The sequence below is a fragment of the Aptenodytes forsteri genome, unplaced genomic scaffold, assembly GCF_000699145.1.
Source record: "Aptenodytes forsteri isolate BGI_AS27 unplaced genomic scaffold, ASM69914v1 Scaffold11, whole genome shotgun sequence".
In the NCBI taxonomy this organism is placed as follows: Eukaryota; Metazoa; Chordata; class Aves; order Sphenisciformes; family Spheniscidae; genus Aptenodytes; species Aptenodytes forsteri.
In genome coordinates, this window is record NW_008794155.1 from 3,543,826 (window position 1) to 3,561,595 (window position 17,770).

A 17,770-nucleotide genomic window follows, 5' to 3' on the forward strand; every position below is an offset into this window, starting at 1 on the left:
CTTAAGTTAGAAACGTAAGATATGAGCCATTCCTCCTGGCCAGTCATTTGCTGTATTCAAGTTGCAGAGTGTTTCATAGAATGAATATTCTATGATTCTATATGAGCCATTCCTCCTGGCCGGTCATTTGCTGTATTCAAGTTGCAGAGTGTTCATAAAATGGTCACTGGTCACATGTGGTGTGAGCTTTCAAATAAAGTAACTCTCCGTTACAAAAGATGCTTATAAACGTCACACTCTAGCGTGTTCTTACAGACTTCTGAGAGATACAAACACGGGAATATCACAAGCAAAAGAAAACTTCGGTGGGTCCCAGTTCTCCCTAAAAATCCATTTAACAATATAGATGTATTTACTAATTACTGGACGTTTAGAAAACATTTTGGTCTAACGTGTAGTTCCTTCTGCTTTCAGAATGAAATGTTAAGTTGGAGGGGATTTTTCAGGATGGAGGACTGAGGGGGAGGAACAAGGGGATGAACAGGGGGTTTTATTGTGGAGCTGCAGTGTTGAATAATCAGCGGTAAGTGGATACTGCTTTGCAGAGAAATCATGCCAACTATAGCAAGAGGAAAAGGAAACTTACTCAAAAACTCGATTTCACGTCTTTGTTTTCATTCTGTTCGCCCATACTTGTACCTGAACACCGATTCACTGATTTCAGCTTTCTAGATCACTCAAAAACTCAATTTCACGTCTTTGTGTTCATTCTGTTCGCCCATACTTGTACCTGCAACACCGATTCACTGATTTCAGCTTTCTAGTTATTTTAGAAGCGCTACAGTGATGCCAACTGGTATAGCCAAGAGCTTTCAGTTAAACACAGAGAGAGGAACATTGTATAAATAAAAGTCAGTTAAACAGTTCCCCAAATTGCTGGTGCTGTGTAGCCCAAGGCTATAAAAAATCTTGACTGGGCCAGCAAACTTTCAAGCCTGCATCCTGCCTATCTTCCTGCCCTAGGGAGTCTTTGTATAAAGCTCATTGTTACACAAAGCAGCTACTTCAGCAAAGGAATCACTTCAGGAATTTAAGCCTTATTTGAGGGGATTATCAGAAGTCATTGTTTTGATGTTTCTTAATTTTCAGGGTTTAGGAGAAGAGATGCTAACCCACGGTCCAGTTCATTAAACTGTATTCTGAATTCATTGCTATTCATGTCAAGAAAATTTACCATAAACTGTAAAATGGAGTTTTACAGAGGATATTAATTCATGCACTGAAAGTTTCCCAAGATCATGTACCCTCTGTTTAAATATAATCTCTTCTGCATCTAGTACTCATTAAGCATTCTAAACATCACCATAAATACCTAAAGGTCTGAACATTATTTGATACTCAATATTTATTTAAAGTATTTTGTTACCCTGTACTTAACTAATCACAAATATATCAGAACCAGTTACAGTTTTCAGGTCAGTGAATTAGAAGTCAAGATTTCTTACTGCTTTCCCTGATTGCTCACTGCTTCTGGGAAGTAAGTGTTAAATTTACACATAGCAGTTACCCTGGATGACTGACATACATTACTAAATTTCTGTGTCAACTTATGCCAGCTGAAAATCCTCACTCTGCAAAGCCCTGCTCTGTTTATTGGTCTTCATTATTTTTTAATTCATTTATATTTTTGAGGGAATATCTCATGTTTCCTTTTAACGAGGAGCCTCAGAATTTTTCCCTAACCAACTGATAGGTAATTCCCTTCGCAGACAACTGTAGATGGGCACTATTAATACTGAAGTCATTCAGTTTGGATGTATAATGCAAAAAAGGGAGTTTCTGCCTAAGCTACAAATTTATTCCCCCCTAGCTTGTTAACTTAGTCCAGGCAAACATTCCTTCTAACCCCAGATAAAGACATTTCTATTTGGATTGCAGAGATTCTATACTAAAACCAAAATACAAAGCTAAGTAAAAGGTGTAGTATGTCCTATCTATGAATTCATGGCTAGTAAAACCTTTTCTACCTTGATCATTAAAAGAATTGTTCTTCACCAATTCATTAGAACTTTACTATAGAAATTCACAGACTAATGATCCGAGGAGTCCAATTTTCTGTGCCTACATGTGCGATCAATGTTGGGAAGCATATTTCATTAAATCTTCAAACCAGTGCAAACCACTGGAAGATCATCATCATCTGCATGTTCAGTCCTCTTCATTCCTCTCATCGGGGGCATTCAGTTAGGTTAAATTATTTGTTCTCCGTGTCCAAAACTCTCCTTCAGTGTCTTTTAAATGAGGGACCATTTCATGCTGTGTGATCTCAACTTCCCTTGATGACAGCTCTATCCTACTGGAACTATGAAACTGTCAACATCAAGAGCAAAATTTAGGTGTGCAGAAGACAGAAATGGCTCAGCAGCTATCCCACAAACTCTTTCAATAGAGGTCAACAACCTCAGCATCTATGGGGAAAACTGCAAAACTCAATATTTCCATCAAACAGCCCAAAATAATATGGCTAAAAGTTTCTTGCTGGCTGGAAGTAAAAGAAAAATATTTTGTACACATTACAGTTTCAGAAAATGAGTAGATAGTACCATGACAGACATGGAAGAAGACAACAGATCACCTTGATTTAGTAGAGGTGAAAGGTGTGCATGGTCAGCCTTTGGGGAGTAATGCCTTGTAGTAAACGTGCGGTAATATTAGGCAACTTTGCATCTGTGACAGAATGCCAAGCAGGCCACGCTAACAGTTTCTCCTCCATTCTTAGGCACAGCATTGTCACAGTCAACGTAAGGTAATTTGAGGTCACCTTTATCAACAGATCAAAACAAAAGTAGGGTTTTTTTGAAAAACAACCACCTAACTTAAGAAACATTAACTTATCATGCATATTTCCTAACCCGACCCATATGATATGAGATCATCTAATATTCAAGGTTTTCTTGGATTCAAGAACACACACTGTTATCTTTTTTTAAAAAAGCATTAAGCTGATGCAGTGGCAGTTAAATGGCTTGCCTGGAGTCATCCAGCACACGAAAGGTAGAGCCATTAATAAAACCCTGGAGTCCCACCTGACAAGTTCTATGTAGCAAGGATTGGAGTGTAGTTCCTCTCGAGGTAGATGAAAATGTTGTGGTTTATGTCAATAGAAATATGGGAATTTCCACACTGCATTAGACCCTAGTGCATATTACGCAGTATCCTTCATTCAACAGTGGCCAGCAGTAAAAAAAGCAACTCCCGCCCCCCCTCCCTCCCCCCAGTTGACAAATGTTTTGCTTTTCCCCCCATGCCAGCCACTATATTTTCCACGGATCTCTAAAAATGCCTTTTCACATTGCTGCTAAGAAGATCTAACGGCTCGTCCCACTAATGTCAGTATTGGTCCTAGCAATATAATCCCACCACTTCCCTTCTATGGGCTCCAATTCCGCAATGAACCAATTTAGGGAACTAAAACATCAGAAAATTAATCCTACCAGAAAAAAAAAGTGAATAGTCATCTATCCCTTTTCTGCCTGAATGTTATTATTATGGAAGCAGATATTACTGATTGTAACAGCTCTGGATATATACAATATTTATATAAGCATCTTCTCCTTTCTGGAATCTCTGTACATTTTTAGCTTCAGTGATCTCAAAATTGTAGCAGCGCACAAAACACGTCTGGCCAGTGACCTCCCTCTGCTACTGGTACTCCGGCACACCAGCTGTGTGGCTTCCTCAGCCAAAGGAGCAATAGGTCACCACTATTTTAAGTTCATTGACTGTCCCCTTATTTTAGTCTTGTAAAATTAGAAGACAATAAGCTCCTCCTCTGTTTTCTCTGGGCTGTTCATTATTTCATGATTTACCCCCGTTATTCATGTTTGTTATTCATGCGTCCGTCTTTTTTGCCCATGCCCTTGCCCTGAAACAGTCTCATTACCCAGTCCTGGGTACCTCCCCTGACAGGGACAACCAAAGAAATATTTTGCTGATTTCAAAATGCACTGCATTTACTCTTAGCATTTTCACACATTTTCATAAATACACACTCCAAGAGTTTGATTCTGTATCACTTTCCTGTTCATGAGTTCATTCAAATTCATGCAAAGTTGATACAAAACATAACTATTCTTACGAAGTAGTGTTTTACACCCATTCTTTACTGATATAAATGACAGTATCAAGTAAGCTGGAAAAGAAAATCCAACCTAGAAAAATACAAGCATATTAATTAAAACATACTGTCTGTCCCTTACTAAATTATACATTTTTAAATCTTTTAGAAGCATGCCTTTTCAAATAACTCAGGGGATTTGCAGTTGCCTACCGAGCTTTTCATTTCTAGGTCACTTGTTAAATCTATCCCAGGTCAGCACTGACTGAAAATTATTACTGTCTGGCAGCTGTTTTGTAGTCTACATAAAATGAATTAGTGGTTTCATTCCACTTCCTAATGGACAAGTGGCCCCATCTTACACTTCGACCTAAATGACACCCTGTTGACTACTGCAGGGAAAGAACTAAATAAACTCTTTTTATTTTGTAGGTAGGTCCTCATGGTTAGGAATGAGACTGGTGGGACCCTCGGGGCTATTATAGCACCACTTCCTAAGGACAAGTGGCCCCATCTTACACTTCGACCTAAATGACACCCTGTTGACTACTGCAGGGAAAGAACTAAATAAACTCTTTTTATTTTGTAGGTAGGTCCTCATGGTTAGGAATGAGACTGGTGGGACCCTCGGGGCTATTATAGCACTACTCTACAAAAAATAAAGCCCTCCATCTATGGAATTCCTGTAATCAGAACAGATAAAATGTTATGTTGGTGAGCTGTTGTGCTGATTATTTTGGTCCTCGGAGGATCTTTGTCATGTGGTTCAGTGGGGAATATGCTACAGGTTGTCCACTGTTAGAGTTAAAAAGAGAGTTGTTCCCTCCACACCATTTCACAGTTCAAAGGGCAGAGAATGTGTGTACGTTTGTATGTGTACCTGCGTATGCATGCAAGAAATCAGAGGAATAATCCACAAAGGTTTCCTGTTTAATAGTAGTAGAAAGAAAATTGCTATTTGATAGAGATAATAATACATTTAAAATGTTTTAATAACAACACGGTGGACAAACAGATAAAGAGATTTGCTATTTAACAACAAGAGATGGAAATTATAACGTGATCCATATTTGACTTCTACTCGTTGTGCTCTGCTTGCGCTAGGAATAAAACAGGTTTTCCTGTCTTGAAAGCCTCCAGTCTTACACTTTCACAAGCATTGCATTCCTTTCTTTTTAGAGTAGACACAAGCACAAATGCACCAACATGTATTATTAAAGAACGTTGCGTCTGTCTATTTGTATTTAAAATATTTCTCACAGAAATAAAGTTTAAGTAAGTCCATTATTTTCTCTGTTTTCCCTTGTCTTTTTTCCTTGCATAATAAGTCTCTGTGAATCTGGTACTATCCCTGTCCTTACTGAGCTAGGACAAATTTCCCCTAAGGCCCCCACTTTCCTCTGCATTTTCATTTGTCATTCTGCTCAGCCTGCAGCAATTCAAACAGGCCTGCTCCTTGACTGAGAAAGCTTCACCTCTTCCTATCCACCAGGATAAGGTTGCTTTTCTATGGTTTTGTGACAACCGAAAATAAAAAAGAGGGACTATCAACTTCATCTGTCACCATCTTTTCATGCTCATGTCCCTCAATGACCCTACCATCTCTGTTCCTATTTCTTTGCTTTTTCTGAACTTATTGGTCGTCTTTCCTTCTTTGCTACTCCTCGCTCCCCTCACTTCTTAACCTAACTTTTCCCAAAGCAGCCCCACAAATAAAAAGCTGTTAACTTCAAGGTGATCTTTCCATTTCCAAAGCAGCCCTCAATACACAAATAAAAAGCTGTTAACTTCAAGGTGATCTTTCCACCTTGAGAACAACCCCAGGATCCAGGTTGTGCTCAGCCCCATGCTCCTTTCATAATTCACCACATCATCGCTTTTTTGAAAAGCCAGATGCATAAGTTAGACTGGCTCCTAGGGAGATTACATTTCTGTTACTAGCACTTGCAAGTAAATTATTGAGCAGATATTGATCCTTCTGTTATTTCATGTATGATATTTTCTGTTGGGCAAGCTGTTCTGGGATGATTGTACGTAAGACTTTATTTCATTATTACACGTACAAGCATTGTATATACAGTCTTATTTTTACATGTTTCCCTTTTATCTTTTACCACTAAGTTAACTGCTTTTTTAGTTTTATTCTGTGGGCCCTGCTCACAAGCTATCTCTCTGAGAAGGAATTTACCTGCATGGAAAGTGGTTTCCATGTACTGAATATTACAAAGAATCACAGGCAGACTTACCAGTGTTTTGTTACCCAGAGCTAAGAGTCTTTTCAGGGACTTTAGAACAAAGAATGGGCATGAGGCTAGTTAAACACACACTGCCATTTCTTGTCCATCTGTCCCTGATTGGAGTGTAAGAAGTTGCACGAGTTTTGCTTTGCAATCAACCAGACATTACCTAGGAGTAGAGACAACCTGTTGTTCTTTATTACATTACTTCTGTTTCATTGTGTACATCCGATTTATAAGAACAGACACAAATGCACATTCAAATTCTACAGAGCATTTAATATTAAAAGACATATTCTGGTAGCATCCAAGCTACCATTCCAATAATTAACAAAACCTGCTTTCCAATGGATTTGTGATTGTGGTTGTAGTCCCTAATATCTAACATAATGCACCCAAAGTATTTGCCATTTAGACTGCAGCCTTTCTCTCAGTGGGGTACGAATTTAAAATCGGAGTCTAAGAACACAATTAAACTTAGCTTTTGCCGTGTCAGGCACTGACCTCCTCCTAACCCCTAGATTCTGGCTCTGTATGTTTACATTTTGCTTTTACTTGCCTCTTCTTGCCTTTGATTGCTACCTTTCTTATAGGAAACCACCTTCCACAGACAGATGATGAAAAGGCTCTTCTGTCTCTTTGTTCATAAGATTTGAATTGTTTGTGTTTGACTGTTATTCAAAGACTTACACTATGACTGGCCATTCTTGAATCTGCTCTACAACAGTGGTTCTTACACAGTCAGTCAGGAACTACTGAATTAATGATTTTGATTGTGTTTTTGTGATAAACAGCAGTACAGAACATGACTGATGTTACATGCTACTCTAAGATCCATATTTTCAAGGTACAAATACTTACACTTGATACAAGCAGTACAGTTGCTGTATTGGTCAACAGAGACATACTCACCAGCTCTGGCATAGATTCATGGCTTGGACACTAAAAGCTGATATTTGTGGCTGAAAATTGCTTCTCTCTTAGAGCAAAATCAGGATTTTATGAACTACTTAATACTACTTTGTCTTTAGGCACCAGAAGGGTACTTTCTAAGCAGCTATTGCCATCTCACATAAAATTGATCTTGCTACCCTAATAGCACCTGAAATCCTAAAGAAAGGGACATAAACTCTTTTGAATTCAACAAAAATGCATAGTATAAAAGTTACACAAATGCTTAGATCCTGTGATCATCAGGTATGTGATATTTTAACTTCCACAGACTTTGCAGCTATCAAAGAATTTCAGATCAGAACCTGGGATAATGGGACTGAACTAGGGTCAACAAGTCCCAACAAATCTGTCAAAACAGTCAATTGCCTAAAATTCTCTTTTATTGGGAAACTGTTCGTAAAGCTTGTTCCTCTGACAGTTAAAAACTTTTTCATATTTTTACAATGTGTATTCACCATGATATTACCTCCAGTCATTTGTGTGCTAATACTGGTCCAAATATTTCTTTTCCTTTTCAGATGTCTACTATCCTGCTTCATTGTCCCTTTCAACATTCATTTTGTGAACTAAGGAAAAGAACCTCTTTCAGTCTCCTCTCGCAGAAGCAGCTCTCCATTCCACACTTCAACCCGATCACCCTTCTCTGCACCTATTCCATTTGAATTCATTTTTGTTGTTGAGAATTGTAAAAAATATTTCAGAAGACACCTTTCCAGTGCTCTATATGGCAGCAATAGTACTTCTTTCTCCCTTCAGTATACCCTACTTGATACATTCAATAAGCAAGGACCTCTTTCTCAGCTGTATATGAGAAATTCAGGCTCATCCTGCAACTGGCTAATATATTTCAACTGGCTAATATATTTATGCTTTTCTCCCTTCTGTCATGTCTGAGGAGATCCCAGTTTCAACAGTGACACCTCATTTTCCACTGGTAGTGAATTTCAGTAGCTTACTACTTTTTGTCCCAAAGCTAATGCAAAATAGTAAGTGTAACTGGTTCCAACAATGAAGAGCTCTACTGATTGCCTTCCTGCAGCCTACTATTTCCCTTTCGGTGTCATCATTGTTATTTCCCTTATAAACTTCCTCATTCATATTAGATATATTCTATTAATTCCCAGAGTCCAGCTTAACAAACTGAGCTCGTCAACACTCAAATAGCATCACATGAAATGCTTTACTAAAGTCCAGATAAGTGGAATCTACTCTATTTCCTTTGCCTAGAAAATTAATTATCAATGAAAGCTATTAAGTAGTCCTACTACAATACACCTTTATAAATTCAACTTCCTCTTTGCTCTATTTTTCATTTACTTCCACACTTTTAAATAGTCTTCCCACCAGAGGCTGTTCTAAAGCTTTGCATGCTAATAAGACAACTAAAGCAATAGTAGCCCATGTTATTCTTTTTAACACAGGCCGTGCATTTGCCATTCAATAGTCACATGACTTTGTCCTGGTTTTGACAGATTTATTAAAAACTGTTTCAAGACTTCTCATTTAACTTAGTTCTTTCAGAATTTGGTGGAGCTGATATGGTTCTTCTGGTCTGATCACATGGCACTTCTTGAGCTTTGCTTCCACATCCAGTAGGACAGTTTCTATTTCTATATACTCATTCACACTCACTCATATTAGGTACCTTCACGTTTGTCCACTTATTCAACACCTCCAATGTTTTTGAAAGGTGAGAAAAATCTATGATTAGTTTCTCCCCTCAGCTGAATTACACTGCTCCTTCAAATAGACTTAGATCCTTTGTAGACCTATATCAAAGCAGCAGAAGAGGATTGACAGGCTACTTCATGGAAAATAAGTATTCCACTTTTCACTAAAAGTAGAAATCCACTTAGAAATCTTTCTAAGACTGACTTGTAAGATACATGTTAAAAACAGATCAAGTCTTTTCTAATTCCTAAGTGCATTTTGACAAATCCTAGGAATTGAATAGTCTCTTTCCAAATTCAGTAAAATGTTACATATTTTGCATTGAACGTGATGCTAGAGTAAAGTGGTTTCTTAGTTTGGTTTCAGTTTTCAACCACACAACAATCAATCCTTCCCAAAAGACTTTATTTTGGTGGAATAATTGTTATCGAGCAACTTTGCTTTAACATCTTCTTTGCTTAAAACGAAGAGGGAATAAAAAACACAGCTTTCAAACCACAGAGCAACCGTTGAAAACTTAAAACCACAATACCCAAGAACAGACTGAGCCTATGATTACCTAACACAAAATGCGGTTTAAACTGGGCATCCTACCAAGTTTTTCACAGAAACCCAAGGGGAAAATGGAGTATAAGTATCCATGGTTACAGTGACCCTTTCTTGGCACCTGAAGAGATCTTTCTAGAAAAAGACAGGTAGAAACATTTATCAGGGTCCTCAGAAGTAGCAAGGCTTCTTCCTGTTTTTATATGTTAAAAAAAAAGATAAAATAGCACTTAGTACAGACTGTCCTGAACACAGACTGTAACCTAGAAATATTTTTAGAATTCCCCTCTTGTATGTTTTTCACAATATTCACTCAGTGCTGAAAAATAACCTCAGAAATGTAGAACCATCTGCTTAAAATAATGGCAAATTCCTAGAATAACAAAGTCATTTATAAAGTGAGTATTTCAAGACTGAAGTCTTTATTCCCCTGTTGAGTTGCACTGAATTCATGAATGAAGGGACAGGATCGTAAGCTACAATTTTTAATGGAAAAAGCTTGAAGTGTAAATTAAGCTGAATTGGAACCATCACTGCTAAGTATTGAAGCTTCTACACTCCCTGTACTTCTGTTCAGCTACACCTTGGAGGGTAATGATACAGCTAAACACAGACGACAGTTTGCCTGAATGGCATTTTTTCTTACTTCTTCACTGACACTTACTCACCTGTTCTCTGTTTATATGTACGTTTGGGGAAGATTTTTTTTAAATGTATGCTGATGCATAACTAGGTATACTGAAGCGTGAACAAAGATGCACACATGAACAAACATTCGTGACAACTAATTTTCCAGATGCTTCTCCTATGTGTGCAATAATCTGGTGAGACAGTGAAAAAAGAGAGTTGAACTGAGTTTGGATGGTAAGTTCCTCTCTCCTGGCAGGGAGGAACATGGCTATTTCACGTTAAGGTCCAGGTACAAGCCAAATGCAGTTCTCCTTTTTGTGAAAAAGGAAAAGGCAGGAAGGGTTTTTTAATGCCCTTTATTTTCTAGGATGCTCATCTATTCTTTATGCTCCTTAAGGATTCTGCCTCACCTTCTCTGTAGGGGTGAGGGCTCCATGGTTCCTCATAACAGACTGTTGCTGAATCACCCAACTGTATAGATCTGATCTGGATCAGGCATTAGCACGCTGCCACTTCTCTGTCAAATCAGCCAGAGCACATGCCATGATGTTTGTAAAGTCTTCGTTCCAGCCATTATGGAAATTATGTGGATGATGCCCGGTTCAGCATAAAGGTTTTCCCAAAGTTGCCTGTTCCACTCTCTAAAAAATGAATTTGAACCAGCAAGATGAAAGTTTAGCAAGTTCAGTTGTAAGAGATTAGCTCTTTATATCATGTGCCTGGAGCACTCTTTAAGCAGTAAGAGATACCCTGAAAATTGGATTTACCTCCCCATTAAATCAGAAACAGAGGTTCAACATCCCAATTACTTCTTCAAGCAGTTCGCCTGCTTTCATAGAGCTTGGTCACCTAATGACTGAGAAGAAATCATACCGTGTGACCTCAGTGATTATTTACAAAGATTAGGCCCCAAATCCTACCTACAAAATTTTCAAAACAGCAAGAGCAAATTTCACTATTCATAACTAATCAGCTCAAAATAATAAGTGTGTAATATCACGCTCATTTCGCTGGCAATTAATGAACAGAGAAAGGAACGTACCTGCCATAAATACTCCTACAGCTCTCTGTCTACATCCTTATACCTGACTATAAATAAATGGACACAGCAGGCTGTATAAGTGTATTTACTCATGGTATTTAAGCAAGCACTGTATATAGAGGGCTTGACTGCAGCACTGAAAATTTGGCAACATTTAACAGAGATTTTTTGGTTGTTTTAGAAATCTTGGGTCATGTTTTCAATAGATATCAAACTGATGGACAGTTACTGAGTAAAGGCTGTCAATTATATTACCTAAGTAGGAAGCCCTGACTCAAAAATGTAAACCCAGTCTTACTCCTGCACCTCCTGATAGAAAAAAGGCCGTATCTCAATGGCGAATGGCAAACCTGGCTTCCAGCAGTAAAAAAATCTTTGGAATTCTAAAGTGAATTTTCAGGGAAATAGTGGGAGGCAAGATCCAAAAGAAAGAAACGATGGGAATGCACATCACTGAATTTGGGCGACCTCCCTACTTGCTGAACAACAGATTCAGTCACCAATTTTGAGAGGAAGCAGAGACAGGAGCAATCCCTGGCATGCAGATTCAAAAAAAAGTATCCAAGCTGAGGTTCAGCACCCACACGTACAGACTTTACTTCAAAGCTGTTGCTATAAACGAAAACATTTGTGAGCTTCAAACTGCTCAGCTGAGCTAAACAGGAAGAGTTGTTGCTCCTACTCTGCGTTCAGTCCCATTTTTTAGACACAAAACAAGTGGGCAAATGAGCTAAAGAAATTATTTCAGCAAGCTCAGAAGCTCACAACATGTGAAAAATCAATACCTACTACTGCATCCAAAGACAGGAATTAGAAGAAATGTGTGAAAATGATAAAGAAAACATGGCACATGCTAGCATACTTTGCTACATCCCAAGCACACAGTTCCACAGACACCATTTCAACAAAAGATTGATCAAAAACCGTCAGGGCAGAAACGCAACATCAAAATGCTATTTCCATTGTGTAGAGCTAACAGGCTTAATGTACGCAAATGTAAGTGGATGTATTTTGATCCAGGTAACTCTGGGCACGGCTAGTAGCAGAGGTATGAAGACATGGTCTGATGGACCTATTCTGAGTCATAGAATAATTCAGGTTGGAAGGAACCTCCGGATTCAAAGCTAGACCAGGTCGCTCAGGGCCCTGTTCAGTCTACTAGTCTCCAAGTAGCTATGTTCTGTTTGCAGTGGTAGGAGAAGCAATGCACAGTCCCAGATATAACTGTATCTCTAAAGCTGTGTACTAAGAAAGCACGAAATTGTGAAACTGCATACATGTACACGTGAATATCTGAACTAGATTTTCTAATTTTATCCATATGCTCTTAAGACGGGAATATAGCATGCTCTTAGCATGGGTCCACAGAAGCAAATCCTGTCCTTCTGTAATCCAAACTGAACTGCGAGCAAGTTTCTAATGGAATTTTACAGCATAAAAGAACATCATGAGAAACACATCTCATAGCTAAACAGAAATCTGTCTGAACACTATGAAAGCCAAAATCCTACCTGGTTATAGTAAAGAAATTACTTGTGATATAATTAGGTAGGTTTTAGTTTGTTTTCATAATTCTGATCTGACTGCAATTCTGAAAAAAAACCCACTTCAACATGTCTCCAGAAGTGTTCTGCTATATAATCATCAAAGATAAAACCGTCAGCTTCAGTGATATGCAAATGAAGACATGTTTGTTAAAAGGATTAACAAAGTTGTTCAAAGCATCTTTTTAGTCTACTCTGCTTCCAAACAAACAATAAACTGTCTGCATGCAGTGAGATTTGCTAACCCATAAACATAGCCAAATGGAGGAAGAAGATCAGAACCTTAATGAGTTTGGTCCCCTTTGAATTTTAGCTGATCAGTGTCACCAATAATTTCAACAGGCTCTAAAATAAGCACTTTCTGTCTTCAAAGTGCCTTGCAAACATCAACCAATTAATCCCTACAACTCTCCTCTGAGGTAGGTAAGTAGGTATTGTTATCCCCATTTTACAGTTGGGTGAACCCAGTCAGAAGGGTTAAGTGATTTGCTGCAGGCCACAGATGGAGGTGGGATTAAAACACAAGGGTGACTATGATGCCTTGTAGAGGACAGCACTTTTTTTTTCCTGCTGACTTTTCTGTGCTGACTTTAGACATCTTGGCCTTGTGGCAATACTTGAAGGAAACAAAACAAATTCTCCCTGTTAAAAGCAAGGAACCGTAAAGAAATCTGTCTTTTACACCAGTGTTGATAACATTTTTGTTGCCTTATACTGATGTAAGGCTTTTCCTTTAATTTTGTTCTGATATTCAAGTATCATTCCTTTCATACAGGGACTTATTCCTGTGGTAATGTAACGTGCTACCAATTGAAAGATACGTCCTGCTCCTTTGCAGATTTTATTTTGTCTTTCTGCTTTCAAATCAGTAAATTTAGGTGGCGCCCTGCCCATAAGGTGGGCAGACACTCTCCTTCCAGGACTAGGGTAACAGTTGGTAGACTTGTTCCACTGCAGCGCAGGCAGAAAGAAACCGAGACAGGGAGCTTTGAGAACCAAGAGCAAAGAAAGCCATTAACTGAAACCCAACTCCAGCAAACCACTTGTAACCATTCTAACAGGCGTAAGATTGATACCTTTCCCACTTCAACAGAAAGATCAGATGGAAAAGGCAGAGTATATCCTTTTCCTCTCTGTATGTATACAACTTCGGGCCACTGGAAGACCCATTTGTCACGAAGTCAATCCAGTCTATGGTAATAAACATTTGAGTTTTATGAGGAAACCACTTTTCATCTAGTGGCAAGCAAGTCCAAACCACCAGTTCCCTGGAGTATTTTTTAGAACAGAAAAATCCACTGCTCAGAGCTAATGTCTTGCAAATCCTGAGCACATTTTCTGTTATTTTTTCAGAAGACCCTTCCCCCACTTTCAGAAGCCTTCCTGTACAGGAATTGACATGTACAGAGAAAATAATTTGAAAATATTTGAAAATTATTCACTCCTTACTATGTAGTACAGTAATTTCAGCCATATCGCTGGTTATGTATTTTTAAGACACAATCATCTATGTGTCCTGAAAGGATAGCTCCATTAATGCTAAAAAATAAGGAATAGTTTATTAATATACCATTGTAATTAATACACTGCAGTGGTATTCATATATTACACAAACCAGGGATCATATCTCCTTTGTGTTAGGTGCCACCCACAGACAATGGTGTCATCAGACTTTTATTAGCTAGAAGTTTACTTTGTTAAAGAAAGACACTCGTGAAGCCTTCAGATTAAGGAAATCATTTAACATAGTTAAATAAAATGCAATTTATTTTTCTACTTCTGTGGATACTGAATCAAAAGGGTATTTTTCCCATTAGAAAGGTTTATTAGAAACTATTTTGCTCTTACATGACCAGCACTTATGTCTCTTTTTAGAAGACAAAAAAATAGGTTAATGATTCACAACCTGAGGAATTGTATTGTTAGCATAACAGCGTAAGAACACGTAGGATTTTGAATCTCAGAGGGCATGTTTTCAGTAACAAAAATATGTATTACATGGGTTAGGAAAGGTCTGATTTTCACAGTAATTCTGTGACCAGAAAAACATGCAATGCAAAACATAAGCTTGGAAATTGCTATTTGTTAGCTCCATCTTAAGAAGATTTGTAGCTAACTCTGAATTACATGCTCTGCAGAAACAGCTCCCTGCTTTTATCACTTTGGAAATCATTAACTTGCCCTCGATGGTTCCCGTGCAACAAAGGAAGTTTTCACATGGATTTTCTGATAGGAGAAACAAAAGAGATCGTAGATAACAAAATAGCAGTGTGAATGATAGTTTTAGAGGACCTTCATCCAAACACATTTCAGTGACATCTCATCAGATAGGGTATCAATCCCCAAATTTCCCACCACTCAGCACTACCATGCTTCAGGGCTAACCCATGGAACTAGATCATTCCTCGGTTCCAAATTTGTTATGTTATCTATGAACACAAATAACTGAGTCACTGTCCCATATCCCATTAATTAACGAAATCAATTTTCACGTAATACGCTTTGCTGTTACGGGTCTATCTGCACAGTAAAACGGAGGTGTGATAACACTTGCCTACTTGGGCTGTAATTACACTTGCAGTTCTGTGCATCCATACCCCACATGTCAATGCACTCCGTGCTATCCAGCCCAATAAATAACCAACCAACTCTCAAACTTGTCAAATAGCTCTAGAGTTCATGTACATATATATTTTTTTTCCTCATCTGCAACCATTGCCACAAGCCACCTGCACTGCAAGCATATTTTAATGTCCTGCACTGCATACACAGAGAAGGAGCAGTGTTTAATCTTCTATGCCCCTCTGAGATGAGAATATGTTCTCCATAAAAATACATCTGTCGCCCGTATGAAATTCTGGCAAGGTAGGATCCAATTTCTCCTAAAAGTTCATCTCCCCTATATGCAGCTCCATGTCCCGATTAGTTGTTTACCACCTGTTCAATATGCATATTTCTGAAAATCTGGTTCACATGTTTGCAAGTTCAGTAGGCTGGAGAGCTTTTCAAGCAGCATACCCTTGCTGGAAACTGCACACCAATTGCTGGTGCCATGAGCTGGGCATCCTCCATAAGTGAAAAAGTGAAAGGCGATTATATAGACATGATCCTACTCATCCATATATAAAAATCCCTCATCCGCTCATTTACCTGCCTGGTCATCTAACGTTGGGCTGCAGATTACTTGGGGCATGTGTTTTCCTATTTGTATGTCTAGAAAGTACTGAACACATCACAGGTTCTATGGAAAATAAGGAACGGATAGCAATAATTATAATTTTGTCACACTTGTTTTTAAAGAAGTTCAGCAGAGAAGAATTACGGTAACGTAAGGCTAGGATTAGTATCTAAAAATGGGGATTCAGTAGAAGATTTTTTTATTTCTATAGAATTCTAGCATGGTACCCCTCTCAAATTTTTCTGGATATAAACTCAAAGTCGATACTGAGTTTTCTGAAGACTGCTAATTCCTGAGTTATAACCAATTAAAGTTTGCTTTTAATGCAACTTGTATGCGATATTCCAGACCTGCTAACAAAACATTAATTACTATCAAATTACGATGTAGTTAAAGTACGTAATCACATTATAGGTCATGTTTTTAACAAAAAGAAAGATAATCAGTGTTATTAACCATAACCAAACTCGTACTCCCTGTAGTGCATGAGAAGGAGTTCTAGAGCTTTTAGGGGAAGAGTCAGAGAGTGACTCTTGTCAAATACCTGGAAATAACCTTTGCATCTAAAACTGGTGGCTAACTTGGAGCATGCAAACTGGTAATAGGGGCATTTAAGAATAAAGCTTTTGTCAAACTTTCATTTTATTCATCCCTTGAGGCTACCAGGGTAATCTGAGCATATTGTTATTACCTAAAGCATGCCCTTCTCCCTTATTCTTCTTTCCACTCTAAATGCCAACTGTAAAGAGTAAATCTATATAACTGACTCAATTGTTCCCAATACAGTTACTCACTATGGTGTGAGTTGTGAAATTGGGGGGGGGACATGATGACACACTATTCTAATCAAAATCTTTTCTGCAAATTAGTTTACCTGCATGAATATCAACAGTACTGAGACCCTAGAGACAACTGTAAAGGAAATCCATGATTCTGTTTTATTTTTCTTTATATTTGGGTTGGTTTTCCCTTGCAAACCTATTTTATGATCGCTATTTTTATCCTACACATACAATTTCAGGTTTTTCTCTTTTTTTTTTGATTATCCAGCTGCTGAAAACATCATTACTAAAGATATTCACCCTTCACATTTAAAAAACTAATTTACCAAGTTTGAGATTAAGGAGAAAGACAAGCAGCATTCCTGATATTAGTAGGCAAATGAAGAGCTCACTCTTTGCTATTTTTAGATGACAAGACATTGAGCATGCAAATCCATGGTTTTAAATGAAGTTGGCAGCACCACTCTTTTGACAATGTTTTTTCTTCCTGATTTCTATTGTTTCCTTAACACATTTCTTGTAATGTTCCAAAGCGTGTTGGAACAGTGAACCGTCATCATATCTCAGACATGCTGACGAAGCACCTGCAGCTCCTCATCAGATGTCTTCTCACCCAAAGCCGCAGACGCCAGAGGAGTTCAGGGGGCAACCTGCAGCCCACTCACCTTGCAGCCCCGAAAGGTCTGCAGAACCTCTCATCCCTCACTAAGGACCATCCCCTTGCTTCCTGCCTCTCCCAGTGCGCTCTCTCCTCAGCAGGGATGAGAGACAGCTCTGAGGACTGAGTTGACTATATTTTGAAGGGTACGCAGGACCTCCCCTCTTCCTCCCCCGTCGCGATTCCTGGACCGGTGACTTCACCCGGAGCTCGCCCGGGGTGCCCACGGCAACACGGGGCCCCACAACACACTTCAAAGGGTTTTCTTGAGGGGAAATTCAAAAACCCGCTTGTACGAACACATCAGTCGGAGGGTGGCAAATGCCCCCGTGAGGAGCAACGCCCCCGCGGGCACTTCGGGCAAGTGCAGTTCCCATGCCCCGGCGCTGCAGACAAAGAGCGGTCCGAGGCGGCCGCCCGGAGCCCGGGTGCGCGGTGACACCCGCCGGGGAGGAGCCAGGCGCGGGCTGC

The 17,770-nt window shown here is 38.9% G+C and overlaps 1 protein-coding gene across 1 annotated transcript in view; it reads left to right on the plus strand.

Moving 5' to 3' along the window:
- The window catches only part of CXCR4 (C-X-C motif chemokine receptor 4), an 87,213-nt gene that overhangs the window by 65,829 nt on the left and 3,614 nt on the right, over positions 1-17,770 (plus strand). The window contains exon 2 of the mRNA XM_009279985.2: positions 17,445-17,727. Coding sequence (XP_009278260.1) covers positions 17,445-17,727 — 283 coding nt within the window. The remainder of the gene's footprint in view (positions 1-17,444; positions 17,728-17,770) is intronic.